The 26,390-nt window shown below is 40.6% G+C and overlaps 1 protein-coding gene across 2 annotated transcripts in view; it reads right to left on the bottom strand.

Moving 5' to 3' along the window:
- PCMTD2 (protein-L-isoaspartate (D-aspartate) O-methyltransferase domain containing 2) overlaps positions 1-25,881 on the bottom strand; it is a 32,847-nt gene extending 6,966 nt beyond the window's left edge. Inside the window, exons 1-6 of one of the 2 annotated variants that reach the window (XM_053574948.1) lie at positions 25,618-25,881; positions 24,820-24,976; positions 20,888-21,218; positions 11,335-11,437; positions 10,421-10,592; positions 5,744-5,867 (exon numbers count right to left, since the gene is read on the bottom strand). In XM_053574948.1, the coding sequence (XP_053430923.1) occupies positions 5,744-5,867; positions 10,421-10,592; positions 11,335-11,437; positions 20,888-21,194 (706 nt within the window). In that variant the 5' untranslated portion in view covers positions 21,195-21,218; positions 24,820-24,976; positions 25,618-25,881. The remainder of the gene's footprint in view (positions 1-5,743; positions 5,868-10,420; positions 10,593-11,334; positions 11,438-20,887; positions 21,219-24,819; positions 24,977-25,617) is intronic. The other variant, XM_053574947.1, reaches the window with a different exon arrangement.
- Positions 25,882-26,390: the final 509 nt, after the last annotated feature.

Genomic DNA, 26,390 nt, shown 5'->3' with positions numbered 1-26,390 from the left:
AACCCTGCGTCCTCCCTCCTATGTCCTCCCAGCTTCCACACTAGCCCGTTCATCTGGACAAGGACTCTGGTAGCTGCGTGCCCTTTGGAGCCCTCCCTGCCTCTGTGCAGAGCTCTTCTCCTGGCCAGAGTCTGCTGGAGCCTTGGGCTCTCTGTGCCAAAGTTACTGGGCGCCTGGCACTCCCAGAACCGTGTGCACCACCCCCAGCCCTGTTGCTGGATCCGGGTGTGTCACAAACCGGAGCTGCTTCCACAACCAGAACTCCCTAGCTAGAGCAGCCCCAGAGGAACTACACAGGGTCACTCCCTACAAAGATCCAGCAACAACAGAGTGAACCCGCTGGGGTCTAACCGTGGAGAGACACCTCCCCAACTCTGAGGACAGCCAGAGGCAACAGTGAAAAACAATCATGAGGCGAAATCAACAGAAAAACTGTGGCAATATGAATAATCAGAGTAGATCAACTCACCCAAGGATCAATGGGGCAGAAACAGCACAAGACCCCATGCACAAACAAATAGCTGAGCTATCAGAAATTGAATTCAGGATCTGGATAGCAAATAAGATTGAATTAGAATTCCAAAAGTTATCTCAAGAATTCAACGGATTCAAAGACCAAAGGACCAAAGATTTCGACACATTGAGACAAGAAGTTGCATCCCTCAAAGATCTGAGAAACACAGTAGAATCCCTCAGTAACAGAATGGAGCAAGCAGAAGAAAGGATTTCTGACATTGAAGACACAGCTTTCGAATGCTCCCAAACCCTCAAAGAAGAAGAGAAATGGAGAGCAAAAACAGACCACTCTCTCAGAGAGCTCTCGGATAATTTGAAGAAAACCAGTATTCGTCTTATAGGGATCCCCGAAAGTGACGAAGTGGCTTCACAAGGCACAGAGTCTCTTCTCCATGAGATTATGAAGGAGAACTTTCCAGACATGCCAAGAGATTCCGAAATTCAGATAGCAGACAGTTTCAGAACTCTAGCACGACTCAACCCAAATAAGACATCCCCCAGACACATCATAATCAATTTCACTAAAGTTAATATGAAAGAGAAAATTCTGAAAGCTGCCAGACGAAAGAAAACCATTACCTACAAGGGGAAGAATATCAGAATAACTGCAGATCTCTCTGCTGAAACCTTTCAATCTAGAAGAGGATGGTTATCGACTTTTAATCTCCTAAAACAAAATAACTTTCAACCCAGGATCCTGTACCCAGCTAAACTGAGCTTCATTTATGAGGGAGAAATTAAATACTTCAACAACATTCACATGTTGAAGAAATTTGCCACAACTAAACCAGCTCTCCAGGACATTCTTAGACCTATCCTCCATAAAGACCAGCGTAATTATCCACCACAAAAGTAAACCCACCCAAAAAATTCTTGATCAAATTCCAACTTCCACAGTCACAAAAGGATTAAAAATGTCCACCGGTCTCTCGAAAGGCTTATCAATACTCTCAATTAATGTGAATGGTTTAAATTGTCCTCTAAAGAGGCATAGGTTGGCGGACTGAATACAAAAACTCAAGCCAGATATCTGCTGCATCCAAGAATCGCATCTTACATTAAAAGACAGATATAGACTCAAGGTGAAGGGATGGTCATCTATATTCCAGGCAAATGGAAAGCAGAAAAAAGCAGGTGTTGCAATCCTGTTCACAGACGCAATAGGCTTTAAACCAACCAAAATAATTAAGGATAAGGATGGACACTTCATATTTGTTAAAGGTAATACTCAATATGATGAGATCTCAATTATTAATATTTATGCACCCAACCACGATGCACCTCAATTTATAACAGAAACTCTAACAGACATGAGCAACTCAATTTCCTCCACTTCCATAGTAGTTGGAGATTTTAACACCCCTTTAGCAGTCCTGGATAGATCCTCCAAAAAGAAGCTAAGCAAAGAAATTTTAGATTTAAACTCAACGATTCAACATCTGGACTTAACAGACATCTACAGAACATTTCATCCCAAAAAAAACTGAATACACATTCCTCTCATCAGCCCATGGAACATACTCCAAAATCGACCACATCCTAGGCCACAAATCTAACCTCAGCAAATTAAAAAAAATAGAAATTATTCCTTGCATCTTCTCAGACCATCATGGAATAAAAGTTGAACTAAATAACAACAGGAACCTGCACACCCATACGAAAACATGGAAGCTAAACAACCTTATGCTGAAGGGTACATGGGTTATAGATGAGATTAAGAAGGAAATCACCATATTTTTGGAACAAAACAACAATCAAGACACGAATTACCAGAACCTCTGGGATACTGCAAAGGCAGTCCTAAGAGGGAAATTTATAGCACTGCAAGCCTTCCTCAAGAAAATGGAAAGAGAGGAAGTCAATAACTTAATGGAACATCTCAAGCAACTAGAGAAAGAAGAACACTTCAACCCCAAACACAGCAGAAGAAAAGAAATAACCAAAATCAGAGCAGAATTAAATGAAATTGAAAGCAAAAGAATTATACAAGAGATCAATAAATCCAAAAGCTGGTTTTTTGAAAAGATCAATAAAATAGATAAACCTTTGGCCAACCTAAGCAGGAAAAAGAGAGTAAAATCTCTAATTTCATCAATCAGAAATGGTAATGATGAAATAACAACAGACCCCTCAGAAATTCAAAAAATCCTTAACGAATACTACAAGAAACTCTACTCTCACAAATATGAAAATCTGAAAGAAATTGACCAATACCTGAAGCACGCCACCTACCAAGACTTAGCCAGAATGAAGTGGAAATGTTGAACAGGCCTATATCAAGTTCTGAAATAGCATCAATTATACAAAAATCTCCCTAAAAAGAAAAGCCCAGGGCCAGATGGCTTTACGTCAGAATTCTACCAAACATTTAAAGAAGAACTAGTACCTATACTACTAAACCTCTTCCAAAATATAGAAAAAGAAGAAATATTACCCAGCACATTCTACAAAGCAAACATCACCTTGATCCCCAAACCAGGGAAAGACCCAACAAGAAAAGAAAACTATAGTCCAATATCACTAATGAATATAGATGCTAAAATACTCAATAAGATCCTAACAAACAGAATCCAACAACACATCAAAAAAATTATACACCATGACCAAGTTGGATTTATCCCAGGGTCTCAAGGCTGGTTCAATATACATAAATCTATAAATGTAATTCAACACATAAACAAACTTAAAAATAAAGACCATATGATTCTTTCAATTGATGCAGAAAAAGCTTTTGATAATATCCAGCATCCCTTCATGATCAGAGCACTTAAGAAAATTGGTATAGAAGGGACATTTCTTAAACTAATAGAGGCCATCTACAGCAAACCCAGAGTCAATATCGTATTGAATGGAGTTAAATTGAAATCATTTCCACTTAGATCAGGAACCAGGCAAGGTTGCCCATTGTCTCCATTGCTCTTTAACACTGTAATGGAAGTTTTAGCCATTGCAATTAGGGAAGAAAAGGCAATCAAGGGTATCCACACAGGGTCAGAAGAGATCAAACTTTCACTCTTTGCAGATGATATGATCGTATATCTGGAAAACACTAGGGATTCTACTACAAAACTTTTAGAAGTGATCAAGGAATATAGCAATGTCTCAGGCTACAAAATCAACACTCATAAATCTGTAGCCTTTATATATACCAACAATAACCAAGCTGAACAAACAGTCAAGGACTCTATTCCTTTCACAGTAGTGCCAAAGAAGATGAAATATTTGGGAGTATACCTAACAAAGGACATGAAAGATCTCTACAAAGAGAACTATGAAACTCTAAGAAAAGAAATAGCTGAAGATGTTAACAGATGGAAAAACATACCATGCTCATGGCTGGGAAGAATCAACATTGTTAAAATGTCCATACTGCCCAAAGCAATATATAACTTTAATGCAATTCCTATTAAAGCTCCATTGTCATACTTTAAAGATCTTGAAAAAATAATACTTCGTTTTATATGGAATCAGAAAAAACCTCGAATACCAAAACATTACTGAGCAATAAAAACAAAGCAGGAGGAATCACACTACCAGACCTGAGACTGTACTATAAATCCATAGTGATCAAAACAGCATGGTACTGGCACAAAAGCAGAGAAGTAGATGTCTGGAACAGAATAGAGAACCAAGAGATGGATCCAGCTACTTACTGTTATTTGATCTTTGACAAGCCAATTAAAAACATCCAGTGGGGAAAAGATTCCCTATTTAACAAATGGTGCTGGGTGAACTGGCTGGCAACCTGTAGAAGATTGAAACTGGACCCACACCTTTCACCATTAACTAAGATAGACTCTCACTGGATAAAAGATTTAAACTTAAGACATGAAACTATAAAAATACTTGAAGAAAGTGCAGGGAAAACGCTTGAAGGAATCGGCCTGGGTGACTATTTTATGAGGAGGACTCCCCAGGCAATTGAAGCAGTATCAAAAATACACTACTGGGACCTGATCAAACTAAAAAGCTTCTGCACAGCCAAGAACATAGTGAGTAAAGCAAGCAGACAGCCCTCAGAATGGGAGAATATATTTGCAGGTTATACCTCCGATAAAGGTCTAATAACCAGAATCCACAGAGAACTCAAACGTATTAACAAGAAAAGAACACATGACCCCATCTCAGGGTGGGAAAGGGACTTGAAGAGAAACTTCTCTAAAGAAGACCAACGCAAGATCTACAAACACGTGAAAAAAAGCTCATCATCCTTAATCATCAGAGAAATGCAAATCAAAACTACTCTGAGGTATCACCTGACCCCAGTAAGAGTAGCCCACATAACAAAATCCCAAAACCAGAAATGTTGGCGTGGATGTGGAGGAAAGGGCACACTTCTACACTGCTGGTGGGAATGCCCACTAATACGTTCCTTCTGGAAGGATGTTTGGAGAATACGTAGAGACCTAAAAATAGACCTGCCATTCGATCCTATAATTCCTTTACTAGGTTTATACCCAGAAGACCAAAAGTCACAATATAACAAAGACATCTGTACCAGAATGTTTATTGCAGCCCAGTTCATAATTGCTAAGTCATGGAAGAAGCCCAAGTGCCCATCGACCCACGAATGGACTAGCAAATTGTGGTACATGTATACCATGGAATACTATGCAGCCTTAAAGAAAGATGGAGACTTTACCTCTTTCATGTTTACATGGATGGAGCTGGAACATATTCTTCTTAGCAAAGTATCTCAGGAATGGAAGAAAAAGTATCCAATGTACTCAGCCCTACTATGAAGCTAAATTATAGCTTTCACATGAAGACTATAACCCAACTATAGAACAAGACTATGGGGAAAGGGCCAAGGAAGGGGAAGGGAGGGGGGAGGTTTTGGTGGAGGGAGGGTAATGGGTGGGGCCACATCTATGGTGCATCTTAGAATGGGTACAGGCGATTGCACTAATGTGCACAGGTATGATTTAACAATAAAACTAAATAAATAAATAAAGAGTTCAATAAAAGCTGAACCTGAGCAAGAGAACTAGATCCCACATCTACTAAAAATAGAAAAAATTAGCTAGGCATCATGGCACACATTTATACTCCCAGCTACTCAGGAGGCTGAGGCAGGAGAATAGCTTGAGCCCAGTTTGAGGTTGCAGTGAGCTATGATGATGCCATTGAACTCTACCCTGGGCAAGAGAGCAAGACTCTTTCTTAAAAAAATAATAGTAGTAATAATATTTACAGTTAAAGATAAAATAAAGTTCAATGTACTTACGTAACTGGACAAGTCTTGATTTTCCTGACTCTGAATGGCAGGGCTGGATCAGAGGAGCAAAAGAAACAGCCAGAATCTTTTTGGTTTCCCAAGCTGAAGGGCCTGTGCGCGTTATCTTAGTCAACTATCCCAAAGACAGAATGAAAATATTCAAAAGATTTGGCTATTAGATAGCTTATATTTAAATATAATTATTCCCATATATTCTAAGAATACATAGATATAATAAAATGAAATAATCTGACAATACACGTATTTGTACCTCCAGGTACAGTCTCAGAGGCAAAAGTGCTTAAAGACTCTGCATTTCAGGGTGGCGCCTGTCAGGATGTCCCTGATATGATGTGCCATGACATACACCTCAGTTATGAGTATTCTGACAAAAATGCTTAGCCTGAATATGTCCAAGCCCTAGACTTAACTTCCATTTATAGGCAACTACTGAAAAAGTAACAAGGAACAATCAGATCAAGAATAAAGTCAACATTGTAGGCAGAAAAAACAGGGGGCAGAGCTGTCCTGTCAAAGTAATTAAGGTAAAAAAAAATTCTGAGTATTCCTTATTTAGAATTTGAAAACTTGTAAATATTTCGCAAAGTTAGTAAACAAAATAAAACCTATAATAACAATTCTCAAAACTGAAAGAACCACCAGCTGCAAAACTCAACCTATTATTTGTTTCTTCTGAGAGGTGTAAACATAAAAAGTTATTCTTTCAGTACCAAATAACAGTATCATTGTTACTTTCTTAGATGTAAACCTGTCATCCTGAATATCCAGGTGATTATCCTTATTCTTTGGACACAAATACTGAAGCACTGAAACAAGTTTCACCCTGACATCACCCCAAGAATGCACTGAAATTTGGTGGCTAACAGACTGCAATGTAGGTTATCAAAACATTTCCCAATTAGACAACATGGCCCCCTGTGTTCTGTGTGACTAGGCTAGTCTCCAAATGGCCTAAACAGGTCACAGTACTATTTTGGGTCAGCTCTGTCATGCTATGATTATATGCTAGTCATTTCTAAAAATACCTCAGCCAGTAAATCCTCTTCAAACTAAGCATTTATGTCATGAATCTTAGAACTAAAAGAAGTAGCCATGTACTAGGTAAACATCAACAAACTAATCACATTCTTATATACTAGCAAAAACATTTTCTAAAACATTTTTGAAGGAGAATTTCTACTTAAAATGACCATCAAATAATTTAATGTAATAGGTAAATGATATAAGAAGCCTTCAAGAAATATAAACTCCTATTTAATATTTTTAGATAAGCTGACAATATAGTAAAGACATCCACAATTGTCGAATTAATCTACCTATGACACAAATGCCAATCAGAAGTCTAATGCATTGTGCATCAAAACAAAGATTTTTAATAGTATTTGTATAAGAGAAGACATTTAAAACAGTATTCTGAAAAGAAAGAGCAAAGATGGGGTGTGTAAGCACTGCTGAACACTCTAGCCAACTACAGCCGGAGTCACACAGGCGGCCGTCAGCAAAGGCTCAGACCAGCTCCTCCTTCACTCTGCTGACAGCACTGCCTGTTAAAGGGTGGCTGGCAAGTTTCAAAATGCAGTCTTTTTTTTTTTTTTTTTTTTGCAGTTTCTGGCAGGGGCTGTGTTTGAACCCACCACCTCCAGCATATGGGGTTGGCACCCTACTCCTTTGAGCCACAGGCACCACCCCAAAATGCAGAGTCTTTAAGCACTTTTGCCTCTGAGACTGTACCTGGAGGTACAAATACGTGTGTGTGTAAATATGTATCTTAGAGCTACAAATCCTTATCTCATGTTACTGGATGGGCAAAGTGGAAACAGTATGAGGCTTTACGGAAGGAGGGTTAGTTAGGAAGGGATGCGTTTGTTTTATATACATATATATAATTTTTTTTTAACAAAAAGATAAACTAGGGCAGCACCTGTGGCTCAGTGAGTAGGGCGCCTGCCCCATATACCGAGGGTGGCAGGTTCGAACCCGGCCTGGGCCAAACTGCAACAAAAATAGCCTGGCGTTGTGGCAGGTGCCTGTAGTGCCAGCTACTCGGGAGGCTGAGGCAAGAGAACTGTCTAAGCCCAAGAGCTGGAAATTGCTGTGAGCTGTGATGCCACAGCACTCTACCAAGGGCAACAAAGTGAGACTCTGTCTCAAAAAAATGAAAAGGAAAAGAAAAGAAAACAACAATGCTGTGACTTAACAGAATAAACTAAAAAATACATTTTAAAAAAAGATAAACTAAAAACAAAACACAAGAATGGTTATATAAAGGTGAATGGAACAGAATTGAGGGGATACTTATGGAAAAAAATTTTGAGGGTTCTTTATTTAGACTTTGGAAACTTGCAAATATTTTACAAAGCTATAAAACATAAAATGGCAATCCCTACAAAGTTATAGAAAAGTAAACGAATGATCTGAGTGTCAGGTTGGTGACATAAACTTATAGGCAAATAATATTTTAAGTGGCTTTAAAACATAATTTGATTGTACATCCACAGTGAAATGCAAGGACCAAAAAGGCCAAAAAACCCCTAGGGAAAAAATGTAAAACATCACCAGATATACTGTATGCAATCGGCAAAATCTAGACTGTAGGAAACTCCGTAAGACAAATGACGTGACTTCTTCAACAAGTAAGTTACAAGGAAAAAATGAAAACAAAGAAGAACCTATAGATAAACACTGAGGAAAAAGAAACACTTAAAAGATGAACCAAAAGCAATATATGAACCTTAAATGGGATCCTCATTCAAACAAACTATTATAAAGAAATTTCTGAGGCAGTAAGAATTTGAACAAGAATTAGATATTTCAAGATAGTAACAAATTAATTTATATAGGTTGATAGTGATTTTGTCGTAATGTTTTTTAAAAACCCATCTTTCTTTTTTTTTTTTTTTTGTGGTTTTTGGCCGGGGCTGGGTTTAAACCCGCCACCTCCGGCATATGGGACCGGCGCCCTACTCCTTGAGCCACAGGCGCTGCCCAAAAAAAACCCATCTTTCATACATCTTTCAAACCCACATATATAAGGGAATATTTATGGACATGTTTTATGATAAAAATTAGGGATATTCACTTAAGTTTTGAAATGTAACAATAATAGTGAAATACAATACACAGCCTAAGGCTCGATAAAAGAAGCTAATTAATAATCTTAGTCAACAATTCAATGGGCTACTATACCTAAGCACCAAAAGGATGATGCAGTAAAACACTAAGAAGTTATACACTAGTATATATAATCTTTTTGAAAAAGGAGGCATAGAACTGAAAAGTTCTATGAGAATCACACACTAACAGTCATTAGGATAGGCACTGTAAGTTTCTTATTCATAATTAATAGATTTTCTACCATGATTTATTACTGTTTGAACAAAATAAATGCTAGCATTTAAAAAGTGCAGAAAAATGTACAATCTCTTATTTTTTTTATTGTTGGGGATTCATTGAGGGTACAAAGAACCAGGTTACACTGGACTTCATTTGTTAGATAAAGACCCTCTTATAATTAAGTCCCACCCCCAAAAGATGTGCCACGCACCATGACCCCTCACCCTCTCCCTCCTTCCCTCTTCTCTGCTCTCCCCATCCCCCACCATGTATTAGGTCATTAGTTGTCCTCATATCAGAATTGAGTACATAGGATTCTTGCTTCTCCATTCTTGTGATGCTTTACTAAGAATAATGTGTTCCACTTCCATCCAGGTTAATATAAAAGATGTAAACTCTCCATCTTTTTAAATGGCTGAACGGTATTCCATGGTATACATATATCACAGCTTGTTAATCCATTCCTGAGTTAGTGGGCACTTAGGCTATTTCCACATTTTGGCAATTACAAATTGAGCAGCAATTAATAGTCTAGTGTGTAAAAGGATTTTTTTTTCTTCTGGGTAGATGCCCAGTAATAGGATTGCAGGATCAAATGGGAGGTCTAGCTTGAGTTCTTTGAGGGTTCTCCATACTTCCTTCCAAAAAGATTGTATTAGTTTGCAGCCCCACCAGCAGGGTAAAAGTGTTCCCTTCTCTTCACATCCATGCCAGCATGTGCAATTTCAAGATTTTGTGACGTGGGCCATTCTCACTGGGGTTAGATGATGTCTCAGGGTGGTTTTGATTTGCATTTCTCTAGGGCTGATGAGCACTTTTTCAAATGCTTTTTCAAAACTTGGAAAAGATTCCCACTAAGCAGGGATTCCTGTACAATACTTACCATCAAGATATTTAGAAATTAGAGTGCCAATTAGACTAGAATTACTCTAATTATTTTATATATAATAATTCTGATAGTAGAACAGTATAACAGAGTAACAATTAGAATCAAAATTAGAATAGCTGGGGAGAAAAAAGGGGAAGAGGAGGGGAAGGAAAGGAGAGAGGCAAGGGGAGGGGAGAAAGAGAGTAAGGAGAGGAAAAAGATGAAGGGAGAGCTCGAAAGGGAGGAGCAGAAGGCTTCAGCACAGGCTCTGAGGGGCCTACCTGAGTTAGGTTCTGCCTTCACCAAGGGTAACTCTAAGACCTGGCAAGCTCCCTCACCCATCCCTGCCTATTTCCTGATTTGTGAAGTAGAGGGAGTTGTTAACAGGGTCAATATGTGTAAACTGCCTGAAACAGACCTTGGTAAATAGTACACAAAAATGTCAGTTATGAAGGGAATCTGACCTTCTCTTCCAGTGGCATAACAAGGATGCCTCCCACTTTGAGCAGACTCTTCATGTACTCCTCATGCTCTTTCTGCACACCAGCCCCACAGTACACTCGATCATACTGAGAACAATCTGGAGAAATCTCCAGGCAATTGCCAGTAACAAAGGAAGGCTCACAGAAGTCAAACCTGGAAGTAAAAAATGTTTTCTATAATGTAAGGACTCAACTGCCTGCAATCACACACAGTAAATCTTTGCTATCCACGGGTTACATGTTAACTGTAAAATCCCATAGCAATGTGATGCAATTTACAGAGCCAGGAGCTGGAAGCCACCCTTCCAGAAAGAATTACACTATATAAATAGAACCCAAGAAATTTCAAACAAAATAGTATGGAAGTGAATATCATAAACATTGATCCAAACGTAAGACAACTTCCAATCATCATTGTCTTTGATGTTTTCACCTTATTCGAGATCTACTATACAACAAAATAAGGAAAATGCATTGTTTTTCTAAAAATTTTAATCCCTAAAGTAAGAATTTTAATGTCTTGTTTTAAAATGGCAAGAGCTCATCATATATACTATTTAGAGACAAATGCAATTAACTTTATTTTAGAAACAATCAGGTAATAAAAGTTTGTCTACATTGGAAGTATGAAAATTCAGCAAAACATTTTGTTTTCTTCTCCTATTATGTTCATGAGAAATTGCCTTTATGTAAGTATCATCATCACAAAAACCTAAAATCATTAAAAACACAGAATATTTTTTGAAAATTAGAACAGAAATATAAGATCACCCTACTGAAGTCGAATCACAAGTGAGGGCATGTAAGCATTAATACTATGATTTCTTCCTACCTGATCAAAAGTCTGTTACAATTAATTCACACCCTCTGACCCAATGAACATAATTTGATCTTACTTGTCAAAACTTTCACTTGTTCTGATGAAAAAATCCAGTTTCTGCTTTGCATACTCTATCACATCTGAATGAAGTTCCACCCCATGGTTTACACCAAAAGGACCTATTGGTTTGAGAATAAGAAAACTTTTACAACTTGGGCTACAAATATTACTAATTTATTTATTTTTATTCTATCAATCACAACATATCTGATTTAGCGAGTATAACTACAGAAGTCTCGTCCTGCTATCTCTGGCCACCACATCTTCAATAAGTGTTGATGCCTCTGCTCTCGAACTTTTAAACAATCATTTGAAAAGACAAAAACCAAGAGTTCAGGTTCTTATTAATACTAATGAATTAAGAAAGAAACATGTATTTGTAAATGAAACAACCACAGATCTCACCTGTTTATCCAGAGGTAGGCAGCATTAAGTTAAGATGGTTCTGAATTCCCTGAAACATCCCCCAAAATACTCAGATGTGGCATTTTAATAATTCTCACAAAATGGGTTTTAATCATCATTAAAATAAAACTATCATTCTAAGTCACAATGAAACACTTTTTATATCAAAGGAAATTTATCAGTAATTTGAAACAAAACTGTAAGAAATGTTAGTAGCCCATGAAAGTGCTCCCTCCACACAAAGCTGTCTCTAGGTTAAATGCGAGTGAGCAGAACACACACTACTGACACTAAGCTTAGATAGTGTTTTTCAACCTCTTTTACCTCACGGCACACTTGAACCCTATAGTTAACCTTTCCATGGCATACTTGAATTATGTTGATTATAAAAAAGAATATATCTTTTTGATTTATTAACACAAAACACATCACAGCAAATATATATATATATAACTTGTAATAAAAAGGTTACAATTAAAATGCTTTAAAACCTTATTTATATTTATTTTCTGTTTATTATAATATAACATTTAATGACCTATCTCAGCTTAACGTTTTTTAGAATACCTTCTTTGCAAAGTCAAATTTTGGACAGGCATACTCTTTAATCTTCTTCCAAGGAGCCATGATCCATTTTTACTTTTAATATTATTTACTTTAATATTATACATTACAGAAAAAGCTCATTTCACACCAATATGACATTGAGAACAGTATTTCTATTGCTTTTTTTGTAATTATTTGGAAATTCACTCTTGAGAGATAACCGAAAGATTGTATTATCTGTTGTTTAACATTTTAATCATAATCCTCTGTCATCTCTTATTTCTTTTAACTCTTCCTCTTCTGTAATTTTTTTTTTTTTTTCTTTGGAGACAGAGATTCAGAGTCTCACTTTGTCGCCTTCAGTAGAGCCATAGCATCATAGCTCACAGAAAACTCAAATTCTTGGGCTCAAGTGAATCTCTTGCCTCAGCCTCCCAAGTAGCTGGGACTATAGCCACAACACCAGGCTATTATTTTTAGAGATAGAGTCTCACTTTTTCACCCACGGGAGAGTGCTGTAGTGTCACAGCTCACAGCAATCTCCAGTTCTTGGGCTTAGGCAATTCTCCTGCCTCAACCTCCTGAGTAACTAGGACTACAGGCGCCCACCACAACACCCGGCTATTTTTGTTGTTGTTGCAGTTTGGCCGGGGCGGCGTTTGAACCTGCCACCAACGGTATACGGGACCAGCACCCCACCCACTGAGCCACAGGTGCCGCCCACATCAGGCTATTTTTACAGACAGGGTCTCACTCTGGCCCATGCTGGTCTTGAACTCCTGAGCTCAGGCAATCCACCTGCCACGGCCTCTCAGAGTGCGGGGATTAAAGTGTGAGCCACCGTGCCAGCCTCTTCTGTAATATTTTTTTTTTTAAGTATCTCTTCTGTAATATTTAAATTTCCTGACATACACACACTTAAAACAAAGGGATTTCCCCCACAGTCCAGAGATTTTATGTCAAGTGTAGGTACAGGAAAGTATTTTTCAAAATTTGTGTACAATCAATCTAAAGTTTGTAAAATTTGTTCAATAAGATTTTATCCAGTTTACTTTTCACTAGTTCAAACATTTCTATTGCATTTTCTCTTTTAATCCTTTCCTTCCAGAGCAGTAATTTTCTCTGAAATCATTAACTTTATCTGTAGATGTGAGAATATTTTCGTGATTTCCCTGCATACTCTTAAGAATATTCAACACTAAAATAAATCTACAAGAAATGCAACTTTATGGGGCGGCGCCTGTGGCTCAGTCGGTAAGGCGCCGGCCCCATATGCCGAGGGTGGCGGGTTCAAACCCGGCCCTGGCCAAACTGCAACCAAAAAATAGCCGGGCGTTGTGGCGGGCGCCTGTAGTCCCAGCTACTCGGGAGGCTGAGGCAAGAGAATCGCTTAAGCCCAGGAGTTGGAGGTTGCTGTGAGCTGTGTGAGGCCACGGCACTCTACCGAGGGCCATAAAGTGAGACTCTGTCTCTACAAAAGAAAAAAAAAAAGAAATGCAACTTTATTACACCAAGCCTGTCACAAAGTAAATCACCTAATTTAGAACACGGCTTTTTTTTTTTTTTGAGACATTGCCTCAAGCTGTTGCCCTGGGTAGAGTGATGTGGCATCACAGCTCACAGCAACCTCCAACTCCTGGGCTCAAGCGATTCTCCTGCCTCCACCTCCCAAGTGGCTGGGACCACAGGTGCCCACCACACGCCTGGCTATTTTTTGGTTGCAGCCATCATTGTTGTTTGGCGGGCCCAGGATGGATTCAAACCCGCCAGCTCAGGTGTATGTGGCTGGCACCTTAGCTGCTTGAGCCACGGGCGCCAAGCCAGAATACTGCATTTTTTAAAAGGTTCATACTACTTCTTTAAATTAATAAAATCAGGACAGAACTCTTACTCAAGGTAACCATCTGACTTCTGTAGGCAGTAAGAGCTGTGTATGAGCAGCATCCACTAAAGAACATAATTCTGCAAATTATCTTGATTGCAATGGCCTGCTTTCATATAATTCATCATTTTAATGGTGCTGTCTAGGACCTTTTGCAATTCAGGCACTGATGATTTTGATGCTAGCACTTCTCTGTATAGAAAACAGTGTGTAAATATAATTTTTGGATTCTTTCTTTGTGCAAGTATAACAAATCCTTTTACGCCTCCAGACACAGATGGGGCTCCATCCATACAAATCCTTATGCAGGAATCCAAAGACAAGTTATTAGCTTTGAAGTAATTATCTATCAAATGCAAAACATCCTGCCCATTTGTTGTTGTTTGGAGTGATCAAAAAAATAAAAACTATTGTATTTCTTCTTTACAGACAAATCTACTGAATGCTAAAAGTTGACATTTACCACTGAAATCAGAAGATTCATCCAACTTCAGTACAAACATGTTTACTTTTTTGAGGTAATATATTAAATTCTATATTTTCTGATAAGTCATTAACACACTGAAAAATTGTATTATGTGAAAGCAGAATGTTTAAAATTTCCTTTTTATATTCTTCTCCAAATATTGTTTTGACAATTGCACAGCAGGCCAATACAATTTCCTAGCTACAATTCTGCAACTGTATAACTCGCTTTATCTGATACTGTTACATATTTGGTCCATAATTTTGCTTGTTTAGTATTACTGAGTCCAAGTTGTTTCAAATATTACACAAGCTTTTCAGATAAGTGGGAATATCTGGATTGTAAATGCCTTTTTTTTTTACTTAACTTTTAAATCATAACTGTATACAGGGGTATACAGTATACAGTATACGTATACTGTATATGGGGTATAGCATGATGATCTGATATATAATGCAGAATGCTTAAATCAAATTAATATAACATCACCTCACTTATTTTTGTGGTAAGACGTTTATAATATACTTAGTTGTTTTGAAATGTACCTTTGCATTGTGTACAATACATGAGATTCTGCCAAATACACTCCCTCCACTCACCTCCTCCCCCTTTCTGAACTATCTTTGTGTTTTACCATTTGTATGAATGTGTGTTTACATATTGGTTTCATAATAGTAGAGTACACTGGATACTTTTTTTTCCATTCTCAAGATACTTTACTTTGTTGTAAAATGATTTTTGTTAGTCTGGGTAGACACCTAGCAATGGTATGGCAGGATCAAATGATAGGTCATAAATGTCTCTCTAATTTGTTTAGGAACCACAGCAGCATTTGCTAATGTTTTGACACAAATTATACATGTGGGATGTGGTGGATTACCATTAACTACATATGAAATTGAATGATAAATAACCTTCATTATACTGATGACTAATTGTTTTTAATTTAGTTGCCAATGTACTGGATGAAGCAGTATTTGGCACACTACCTTCATCTTCTAATTTTTGTTTCTTTACTAAAAACATGTCCATTTTAATTGAACACTATTAATAAAAATTAAAAATGACAAAAAATAGTAAAAATAGGATCAGCGCCTGTGGCTCAAGCAGCTAAGGCGCCAGCCACATACACCTGAGCTGGCAGGTTCAAATCCAGCCCAGGCCCGCCAAACAACAATGACGGCTGCAACCAAAAAATAGCCAGGCATTGTGGCAGGCGCCTGTAGTCCCACCTACTTGGGAAGCCGAGGCAGGAGAATTGCTTGAGCCCAGGAGTTGGAGGTTGTTGTGAGCTGTGATGTCACAGCACTCTACCCAGGGTGACAGCTTGAGGCTCTGACTCAAAAAAACAAACAAACAAAAAAAAGTAAAAATAACTAAACAACTCATACTTTTTTAAAAACAAATACAGGTATTAATTAAACACACGTGCAATTTTCAAAACTCGGATTTTCAAAATAATTGTGTCCAATTACTTAACCATTTCAAATATAGACAGCACTATATGAAGTATTCATTATGAGCTACACCTCCTTACTAGTTTAGGCACAGCGAGGGACTGCTAAGTCATAAGGCTTCATTCACTTCACTGATATTTCAATATGTATCAGTGTTCATCAACAAATCTTTATCAAATCGCACCATCTATGGACATACCATGAAACCTTATTTTACAAGGCTATACCCCACCTACTTTAAAAATAAGCCAATGTTTATTTATTATAACATAAAACATTTTTATTATAATAATGATATACTCATATAGTCAATTTAAAGAGGTTTTAATTTTGATACATATACTTCCTGTGCCTTGAATTTTTGAAAACAATTTAATTAATGATCTTTAAAAATCTTCCTTTGATGGCACACCACTGTACCCCAGCACACCAGTTGAAAAAATCACTGGCTAAGATGAAGCTACATGTTGTAGGAATCCACTTCCATGAAGGCATCAACCAACCAAAACTCATCAGTGCTAATGAAGGGTAAAACAGCAATTACCTTTCTGGAAAGAGGAAGGGGCACAGAGCCTTCTGGCATGTTGATGCCTGTAATCACCATCCAGTCCTGTTCTGGGTGGTGATTACAGGGAGGCCGATGCATGTGTGAAAACTCACCAAGCTTCACACTTCACATTTGTTCATTTACTATAGCTATGTTGTCCCTCAACCTTTAAAACTCTGCATGTGAAAATCAGCAGAGCATGTCTACTTAGTAGATAAACATACACAATACTAAGGGTAGCACTCAGCCCTGCAATCCCACAGAAATACTGGTAAGCAGGCAGCGACTGTAGCTCAGTGGGTAGGGCACCGGCCACATACACCAAGGCTGGCAGGTTCGAACTCAGCCCTGGCCTGCTAAACAACAATGATAACTGTAACAACAAGAACAAAAAAAAAAAAAAAACAGCCAGGCATTGCGGCAGACACCTGTAGTCCCAACTACTTGGGAGGCTGAGGCAAGAGAATCACTTAAGCCCAAGAGTTAGAGGTTGCTGTGAGCTATGACACCACAGCACTCTACCCAGGGCAATGGCTTGAGACTCTGTCTCAAAAAAAAAAAAAAAAAAAGGAAGGAAGAAAGAAATACTGGTAAAGAGGCAATCTCCTGTGTGACTCGCACCTTCACATGTTACTACCTGGTATGCCTGGGTCCCTTCCTAGTAAAACAGCTCATGCCAAGGATTCCCTGGCTCCCATTTGGAAAACTGTATGCTGCTATTTTCTCCCAACATCTTTCATACATAAAGCTGTCACTAAAACGTTCATCAAAAGACATCCTACTTGAGTCATATTTTCACTATTTACAACATCCAATCCTAAGTTATTCCAAACTTCAAGACCACCTGACAATTCCCTGGTTTCAATTCCCATCACTCCAGATGGGAGCACTGTGCCAGGGACCAAGAAAAGCTGGTTGTTTTTATCTATTCATCATATTTTCATTAACCCCTTACCTTCACTATCATCAGATACTTATTATGTAGTTAACTCTAATAACAGATATGGGACATGGTTCCTATTCCTAAGAAGCTTAACACTAAATAGTAATAACATACCCCTCAATAAAAATATGCCAGGCAGAGGTGTCAGGAAGGTTACACTCAAGATGTAGTGCCATGACATGAAGCTGAAGCTGAAGCTAACTCACGAGACCCCTGGCAGAGCAGCTCCTCTTACACAGCACTTTCAGGCAGCGTATTTTTGAGTCATCAGCTCTTAAGTACCTGCTATACCCTCTCCTAACAGATGAAAAACAAAGGGAAGGACAGCCCTGAGCAAAGAGGAGGGAAGCCAACAGAACAAACATCACATGGCTGACCGAGAGGCTGTTCAGATTAGATGAAGGGTCACAGTAAGGATCTCTGCACCAGATGAAAGACTTCAGACTTCACAGTTGTAGGCCCCAGGAGGCCAATGAGGTTTTACTCTGGAATGACTTACATAAGTGGCACCAAGGCTGAATGGGCTGAAGCATCTGCACACGAGTCACTGACCAGCCAGATGAGCATCCTGAGAGCAAACCCTAAAGTCACTTCCTTCAAATACATTAAAGCACCATGTTACACGGACTACAGCAGAAAGCAGGCTGTTTCTCTTCAGACCTCTCCTACCCTAACATCCAACAACATTCCCAGTAGACTGGGGAACCTGGAAAGGAGAAGCTACAGTGTCAAACTGTGAGCCCTTTCTTTGTAACTGGGGTGTCAGGTACAGCAAGCTACTGCAGGCTTGCCTTAAGTCATCTGTTTCCAAGAATTTTGGTTCTTTTCTATAATATTTCTAATCTAGTCAGTTTAATGATCTATTTCCACAAAAAAAAAAATGCCATCTTAGTTGGAGGTCCTCTGAGTTTTCTGCTACAATGGAGAGAATCACAATTCCCAAATTCAAAAATTATAATCTAGGCACTAGGCTCTCTTTTTGAAGCACAAGCAACAGTCTCAATCCAAGATAAATTAAGGTCAAAAAGTATTTAGCTTAAAAATAAAAGCCTACGTATTTAAAAATTTAAAGGTAGCAATCTATAGCCTAAAGCAAAATGATCAGTCTCAAAACTTTACCGAATTCCAAAGCGTACAAACTTATAATGACACCAAAATTTTAATTCCGCATTCACAAAATCAATTGTTCCTATTAGAATTTTCTAAAGTGACCATAACAACTACAAAAAGAAAAATGCTACTATGTACATACCAAAGCATTTTTGTTTTTATTTTTATTTTTTAATTTTTTTATGTTTTTGCAGTTTCTGGCTGGGGCTGGGTTTGAACCTGCCACCTCTGGCAAATGGGGCTGGTGCCCTACTCCTTTGAGCCACAGGCACCCTGCCAAAGTATTTTTATATGACAAGCCATTACAACTCGAAGTCTCAACATTCAGAATTTTACACTAACTTAATAACAAACATCAAAATGGTTAAGCCAAAAACTGCATAGACAAACATTCTCTCTTTTCTTTGCCCCAGGCATGAGGGTAGTGGCACTGTCACAGCTCACTCCAACTTCAAACTCTTGATTCAAGCGATCTTCCTACCTCAGTTTCACAAGTAGCTAGGTCCACAAGAGCATAACACCCAGCTAATTTTTTTTTTTTTTTTGTAGAGACAGGGGTCTTGCTGTATGGCTCAGCCTTCTCTCAAACTCCTGACCCTCAAGCAATCCACTCATCTCAGCATCCCAAAGTACTAGAATTATAGGCCTGCGCCACTATACCCCAGCCTAGAGACATTCTTCATGTTTATTTCACAACCACAGCCAGCCATCAACATATCCTGTCAGGTCCAACATCAAAAAACACAGACTCCAGCCCCCACACACCAGCTTCATCCAGTGCCTCTCACACACCTTGCCATGGTAGTCTGGCCTTGCTTCCTCTTCAGAATAATCTTTTACCGCATACATCAGCTCCTCTTGCTTCTCTAGTGAAACCCTTCCACCTCACTCAGACTAAAAACAGGTATCTTTCCCCCACTGTAGCATTTTCACAAAGTGGGACTGCTACTATTGTTACTAATAGTAAAAATAACTGGGTCAGGCACAGTGGCTCACACCTGTAATCCCAGCACTCTGGGAGGCTAAGGCAGAGTAGCTAAGGCTACTGCTTGAGCTCAGGAGTTTGAGATCAGCCTGACCAAGAGCAAGACCCCATCTCTAACAAATCTAGCCAGGCATGGTGGTGGGCACCTCTAGTCCCAGCTACTCAGGAGGCTGAGGCAGGAGGATCACTTGAGCCCAAGTTTGAGGTTGCTATGAGCTATGACACCATGGGACTCTACCAAGGGTGACAAAGTGAGACTCTGTCTCAAAATAAATAAATACTTAAAAATAAAAATAACTGCACTCTCCTGTATATTTTTATAACTTACGTCTCTAAAGAAGTGAGCTAAATGCCTTCAAATAAGATAAACTGTGATGGCCATGCATGGTGTCTCACACCTGCAACCCTTGTCCTCTGGGAGCCTGAGGTGGGAAGATCAGCCGAGGGAACAGCAAGTTTGAGAACAGCCTGAGCAAGAGCAAAGCCTCCTCTTTACAAAAAATAGGAAATTTAACTGCATGGGATGGTGGTACCTACAGTCCCAGCTACTCAGGAGGCTGAGGCAAGAGATCGCTTCAGCCCAGGATGAGGTTGCTGCAAGCTAGCCTGGACAACAGAGCAAGACCTTGGGAAATCCTTTCAACCCATGACATTTATTTAAAAATAAACAATTTATAGGGCGGTAGCTCAAAGGAGTAGGCCGCTGGCCCCATATACTGGAGGTGGTAGGTTCAAACCTGGCCCCAGCCAAAAACTGCAAAAAAAAAATAAACAATTTATAGGTACTACTCTTTTAGTATTAAAACAGAAGAACAAACAAAAACTGTTTTGGAAGAACTTTAACTCCTGTAGGACTGTGAAGTTGAGAGAGGAAATAACAATGAAGACTGATTCAGCTAAATCAAGAAACCACAGTGAGGTTAAGATTTACACAACTCGCATGGTCCTCCACTGTCCAGAGCTAGTGGCACAAAGAACAGACTGTGGCAGTGCAAGTGGGAAGAGATAGAGAACAGGAGAGGTACCTCGACTGAGCTCAGGACCCATGAGGGGCACACAAGCTTCCTCCATCATGCCTTATGCCCAGCACCCAGGGGCACCCAGTGTCAACACCAGTAACTGCTAGGAAGTGTCCACCAGGGCTAGCCACCCACGGCTGTACTTTCTGTGGAGGAATTGCCTCCTGCCCTGGGACAGACAAGCTTTCATACTCTCTTCCCAGACCTACCTAGAATGAGGCCCACCATAGAGCTGAGATAGCCAGTGCCACTGCCCAGGTTCAGAAACGAGAGTCCAGGCTGCAGGTCCAGGGCTTCCATCACCTCTGAGTAGATGCACGGGGCCGAAAGATGAATGTTTCCATGCTTCCATGCCAAATCTTTATAAGCATTTTCTTTAAATTCTTCAAGATAATAATCTGCACGATCAATTGCTCGGAAAGCCTGCTCCACCAGCTCAGTGCGGATATACTGTGCTTCTTTCAAATTGTCAATCAGCTCATCGTTGTCTTCACCAGCACTCACAGCACCACCCATGTTCAAGACTGCACTCAGTTAATACTACAATTAAACATTTTAAAAAGAGCCATTTACATTAAAGGTATGAGCAGAACAGTAACAATTTTAAACGTACCAAATTCTGAATTCGGAAAATAATACAGATGGAATATCTTTTGTCAACATCTACCTCAGCCCCAGAGATACCAGATTTAGAAGAAGGAAAAAAAATCCCAGTTCTATTAGAAATTCAGTATATTTAGTATTCAACAATACTAAAAAATTCGGTCTATGAACTTCAAATTTAAGTGGCGTCCTATATTTTATCTGGAACTCAACACCCTTAACATATACATACATATCTGCCCAAGTCAAGCAATCCATTCACTATGTTGATTTGGATACACTTGACAGTTAAATTTTAGGCAAAAAAAAATCACTAAAAATCTCTCCCCAAATAGAACATATTGTGACAAAACAAAATCTGTTTCATGCTTCGGAGTAGGAGGGGCTGCTACCAGACCTTCCTCGGCCCCTTATGAAATGTATGCTACATAGCCTTCCTGGCTCTTTAAAAATAAGTACTTTTCTTACTTTCTCCCACACTGCCTGCAGGAAGAAAATGGACAGCATGTGCCCTCTGAACCCAACTATTAACAATTACCTTCCTCTAATTCATAGGAAAATGCTCTTTCATCTGGAGAAGTCCTACTTTCCCTAAAACTATAAAAATATCCTTTCGGATTTTATACTTACCCCATGTAATTTTTTCAAAATAATGGCTTCACTTCACCTAAGATGGTAATGCTTTACAAAACACCTGATATAAATTGTTAGGGGAAAAAAGACGACCAGGACAACCTTCCAAACAACCCACTATAACATTATTACTAAAAAAGATTATACTGGTTCACCACCTATAGCACAGTGGTTACGGTGCCAGCCACATACACCAAGTCTGGCCGGTTCGAACTTAGCCCAGGCCAGCTAAACAATTAGAACTGCAACAAAAAAATAGCCAGGTGTTAAGGCAAGTGCCTGTAGCCCAACTACTTGGGAGGCTGAGGCAAGAGAATCACTTAAGCCAAGAGTTTGAGGTTGCTGTGAGCTGTGATGCCACGGCACTCTACCAAGGGCAACATAGTGAGACTCTGTCTCAATAAATAAATAAAGGTTATACTTTTTTTCCTCCTCCACAATTCTCCACAGATTTCTAACAGCAAAATCACAAGGAAATAATGAGGGAAAAGATTAGACACGCACACACATCCATGCACACTACTGGCAATAGTAATGGGAGAGGCTTTCCCAGGAATGAAAATTGAACAATCACATGGATGAATCATCAGTTTCTTTCTTTTTTTTTTTTTTTTTTTTTTTTTTTTGTGTGTGTGTGTGGTTTTGGCCAGGACTGGGTTTGAACCTGCCACCTCTGGCATATGGGGCTGGTGCCCTACTCCTTTGAGCCACAGGCACCGCTCGAATCATCAGTTTCTTTTAACAGGTGGACATGTGAAGGATATGGCTTAACCCAAATTCTCTTCCACTTTATAGTCAATATTCACAGTCAAGATTTTAGAGGTGAATATTAAGTTTTTCAAATCATTAAAGTGGTCCAATTATTAAATTTTCACAGCCTTTTAAAGTTGTTTCACAGCCCATGTTAGAGTATGGTCCATGGGCCAGTTAACACAGATGGATGGAGTTAAGTCCTAATGAGGTCAAGTTTAATCTTAGATATTAACTACTTACTTTTGAAGCTACAACCATAGCCTAGTTCAGTCCCCTTAAAATTTGGGTCACTGGTTAAAAGAGGAGTCATATGTTTGCAAGCGCAAGGGTCTACTGAGAAGACTTAGAAATCTTGACTCCTACTCAGTACTGGGTGAGGAAAGCTACCTGTTCACCCAGAAGCCTATATATAAAGCTCTATTGTTCTATCTCGGTACTATCATTTTATTTTCAGAAGATGACCTCAAACTACATATTGGGTACGTTCCATTTTCTACTAAGTACCTACCACTTATTTTAAACATCTCCTCAATCTGAAAGTTTATATCATATCAAAAGAAAGCTTTTTAGTAAAGATAGCTGCCACCTTTTTACAGGTACCACTTATCACCCACAATCTCATTTAAACTTTACAATATTATGAGGCAAACCAAGGTGGGCAATTAATTCGCTCATGACTACACAGCCAGTTGATGAGAAGGGGGCTGGATTTAGATATAGCTTTTAAAAATTTTCAAAAAGCAACATGTTTTTACCACACAAGCTCATCTTTTGACTATGGAGTAAGCCTATCTACTGCCATTGGTAGGATGCATGAGAACATCTACAGAATCTAATGATTATTATTAGCTTTCCTGGTAATGTAACACTCCTTCACACCAGAAACCATCACTGCTTACTGCCAACCATGGATATGATCATTTATGATGTCACCAAAAATACCAACACAAACAGATAACCTTTGCCAAACCACATAATACCACTTTCACCTAGAATCTATTATACAATCCAGTCAAATCCAATTTTTCAAAGTGGTGGAGAATCATTTTTAGGATGCTACACTTGAGTACACTTTGCTCTTTATTTTGTGCTGTAATCTCTGATGTAAAATTCACTACTCTGTACTAACTGTCCACAGTCCAACTAAACAGCCTTACTGCTCCTTCCAATACTAACCGCAGGGCACACGAGACTCAGGGAACAGCAGCAGGCATATGAAGGTCCCAGAATTGGCAACTGAGGCAGCTGTGATTATGGCTTTGTCACACGTTCCAAACTGGATGTCACTTCTTAAGGGGAATATGGACAAAATAATTCACGTGGAAAATGAGCTGGTGAAAAAGACCCAAAACCACACCTCCTTCAAGCAGAATGATGGAAAAAACTGAGACTTCTCGGGTGGCACCTGTGGCTCAAGGAGTAGGGCGCCAGTCCCATATGCTGGAGGTGGCGGGTTCAAACCCAGCCCCGGCCAAAAACAAACAAACAAACAAAAAAAAAAATAGACGATAAAAACTGAGACTTCTCATTTTGAAAACCAAAACTCTTACAAGGAGGCCGGTGCCTGTGGCTCAGTGAGTAGGGCGCCGGCCCCGTATGCCGAGGGTGGTAGGTTCAAACCCAGCCCCGGCCAAACTGCAACAAAAAAACAGCCGGGCGTTGTGGCGGGCGCCTGTAGTCCCAGCTGCTTGGGAGGCTGAGGCAAGAGAATCGCGTAAGCCCAAGAGTTAGAGGTTGCTGTGAGCCGTGTAACGCCACAGCACTCTACCCGAGGGCGGTAGAGTGAGACTCTGTCTCTACAAAAAAAAAAAAAAAAAAAACTCTTACAAGGAAACCAAAAGGACTTTCCCAAACACAATCAATCCTAAACTTAAGATGGTTCAACTTACAACTCTTTTTCAGGATATGTTTATGCGGATGGAACCCCATCATAAGTCGAGGAGCACCTGGAAGTACATCTACACTATTCATAGGCCTGACAAAAGCCAGAACAGTAGTACGTGGTGGGTGGAGACGATGCCTGCTAAATACACAGAAAAGCTTTTTAACAACCAGAATTGCAGACAATAAAATGAGCCCTTTTTCAGAACAACCTAGCCATGTCCCAGGGGAGTGATGAGCAAGGGTGAGCCCAGGAGGTGAAGGCACTGACCTCAGAAACCGAATTCCATTAACTCTGAAGTGCCCCCACGGCTCCACATCCCCCAAGCACGGCCATCACAATTTGATTTGTTTCAAGGCACCTCAACTTCACTAATTCGTGCAGGACATTCTAGCACAGGCCCAGAATGGAGTTGTTTAGTCATTCCCTCGTGAAAAGAAAAAAGAAAACCATCCCAGGCACACGACTAAGGAGAACAAGGGCAGGCATCTAACGGATTCGTTTCAGGTGCAACGCTGCGGCAGACATCCGTGCGGGAGGCACATCCCTCTCACAAGAACACAGGCTCAATCCCATTCAGGTCTCCTTCGTCCAACCACTAAAAGCCTTTTTCAAGCGCCTTAATTTAAGTACCAGAGCTCTCACCAATTCCTAGCATCTCAAAGGCGCGCGGCGGCGGAGGGGAGGAGGGAGATTAGGGGATGTGGTAACTTTCTAACAGACTGTCATCTCCTGAAAAGGCCAAAGGAGAATTCGCTCTAAACCTTAACTCTTGACTCGCCTTAGAACTAACTGCAAACGCTTCCCACTTAGTCAAGGACGAGCCGCAGGTCTGCGCTAAGAAAACCCAGGAGTGTGAGCAACCGGCGCCGGTAGACGCCGCCCGGAAAGCGCAGCGCTTGGGGGCCAGACGCGGGGCCTCGGGGGCGGGGCGCCAGGGACCCGGGGGCGGGGACCCCGGGGGCTGGGGAGAGTATAGGGCTCGGACAGGAGACCGAGAGGGATGGGACCAAGTGGCGACACCACCCACCCGCCGCAGGCAGGGCCGAGGGGCGACGGTGTCTCTACCTCCAGGCTCGGCCAGCCCGCGAGCTCGTGCCGCTTGCAGCTCCTCGAGGGCGTCCCTAGCTCGTCCGCAGCGGGGTGCGCCGCTCCGACCTCAGCTGCTGTAAACATCCGCCGCCGTGTTTGCGCCTGCGTGCGCAACGGCCCGACTGCGCGTGCGCCCCAGGTCGGGCGCTTAAAGGGGCAACGGCAGCTCGGAGTGAGCCCGACTCCGCCTGGCAGCCCTCCTGTACTGTGATAGCTGCCCCCGCGTCGGGGTCCCAGCCCTCGCGTGCACGCGGTAGGCTCAGAGCACCGCTGGAGGGCGGAGCAGCCGCGCTGCCTCTCGGAAGTGACGCCCAGGATGCCGCCCGATGTCTCTGCTCCACCAGAAACTCACCGTGCCGCACCTCGCGCGGGGTTTCCAAGTGGGCTTTGGCCGCAGTGCCCTTTCTGCGCTCACGGGTTGGGGCACGTCTGGTGCGCTGAGGCAGGTGCCATGGTCTCCTCCGCGTCCCTCTTGCTCCCGCGCTCCTACCTGGACCCTAGAGCTCCCGAAGGCGGCGCCTTCGCTCCATCTGTGGCCCGCGGCGGAGCTCGCTTCTCTGCTCTATACACAGCCCTGAGTCCACGACCCTGTAGTCTCCCACCAACCTCATGACCTTCACATGGGCTCTCAGCACCCTTCCTACCTGAGAGCCTTTTGTTGCCTGATAACCGTTTCCAACGACAGAGGCCCTGGAGCCGCCCTTGAACCCCTCCAGCTGTCCAAGTCAGGGGACACCCCTCCTACATCC

This window comes from Nycticebus coucang, chromosome 21, assembly GCF_027406575.1.
Source record: "Nycticebus coucang isolate mNycCou1 chromosome 21, mNycCou1.pri, whole genome shotgun sequence".
Taxonomy (NCBI): Eukaryota; Metazoa; Chordata; class Mammalia; order Primates; family Lorisidae; genus Nycticebus; species Nycticebus coucang.
This window is presented reverse-complemented; position numbering and strand designations above follow the sequence as displayed.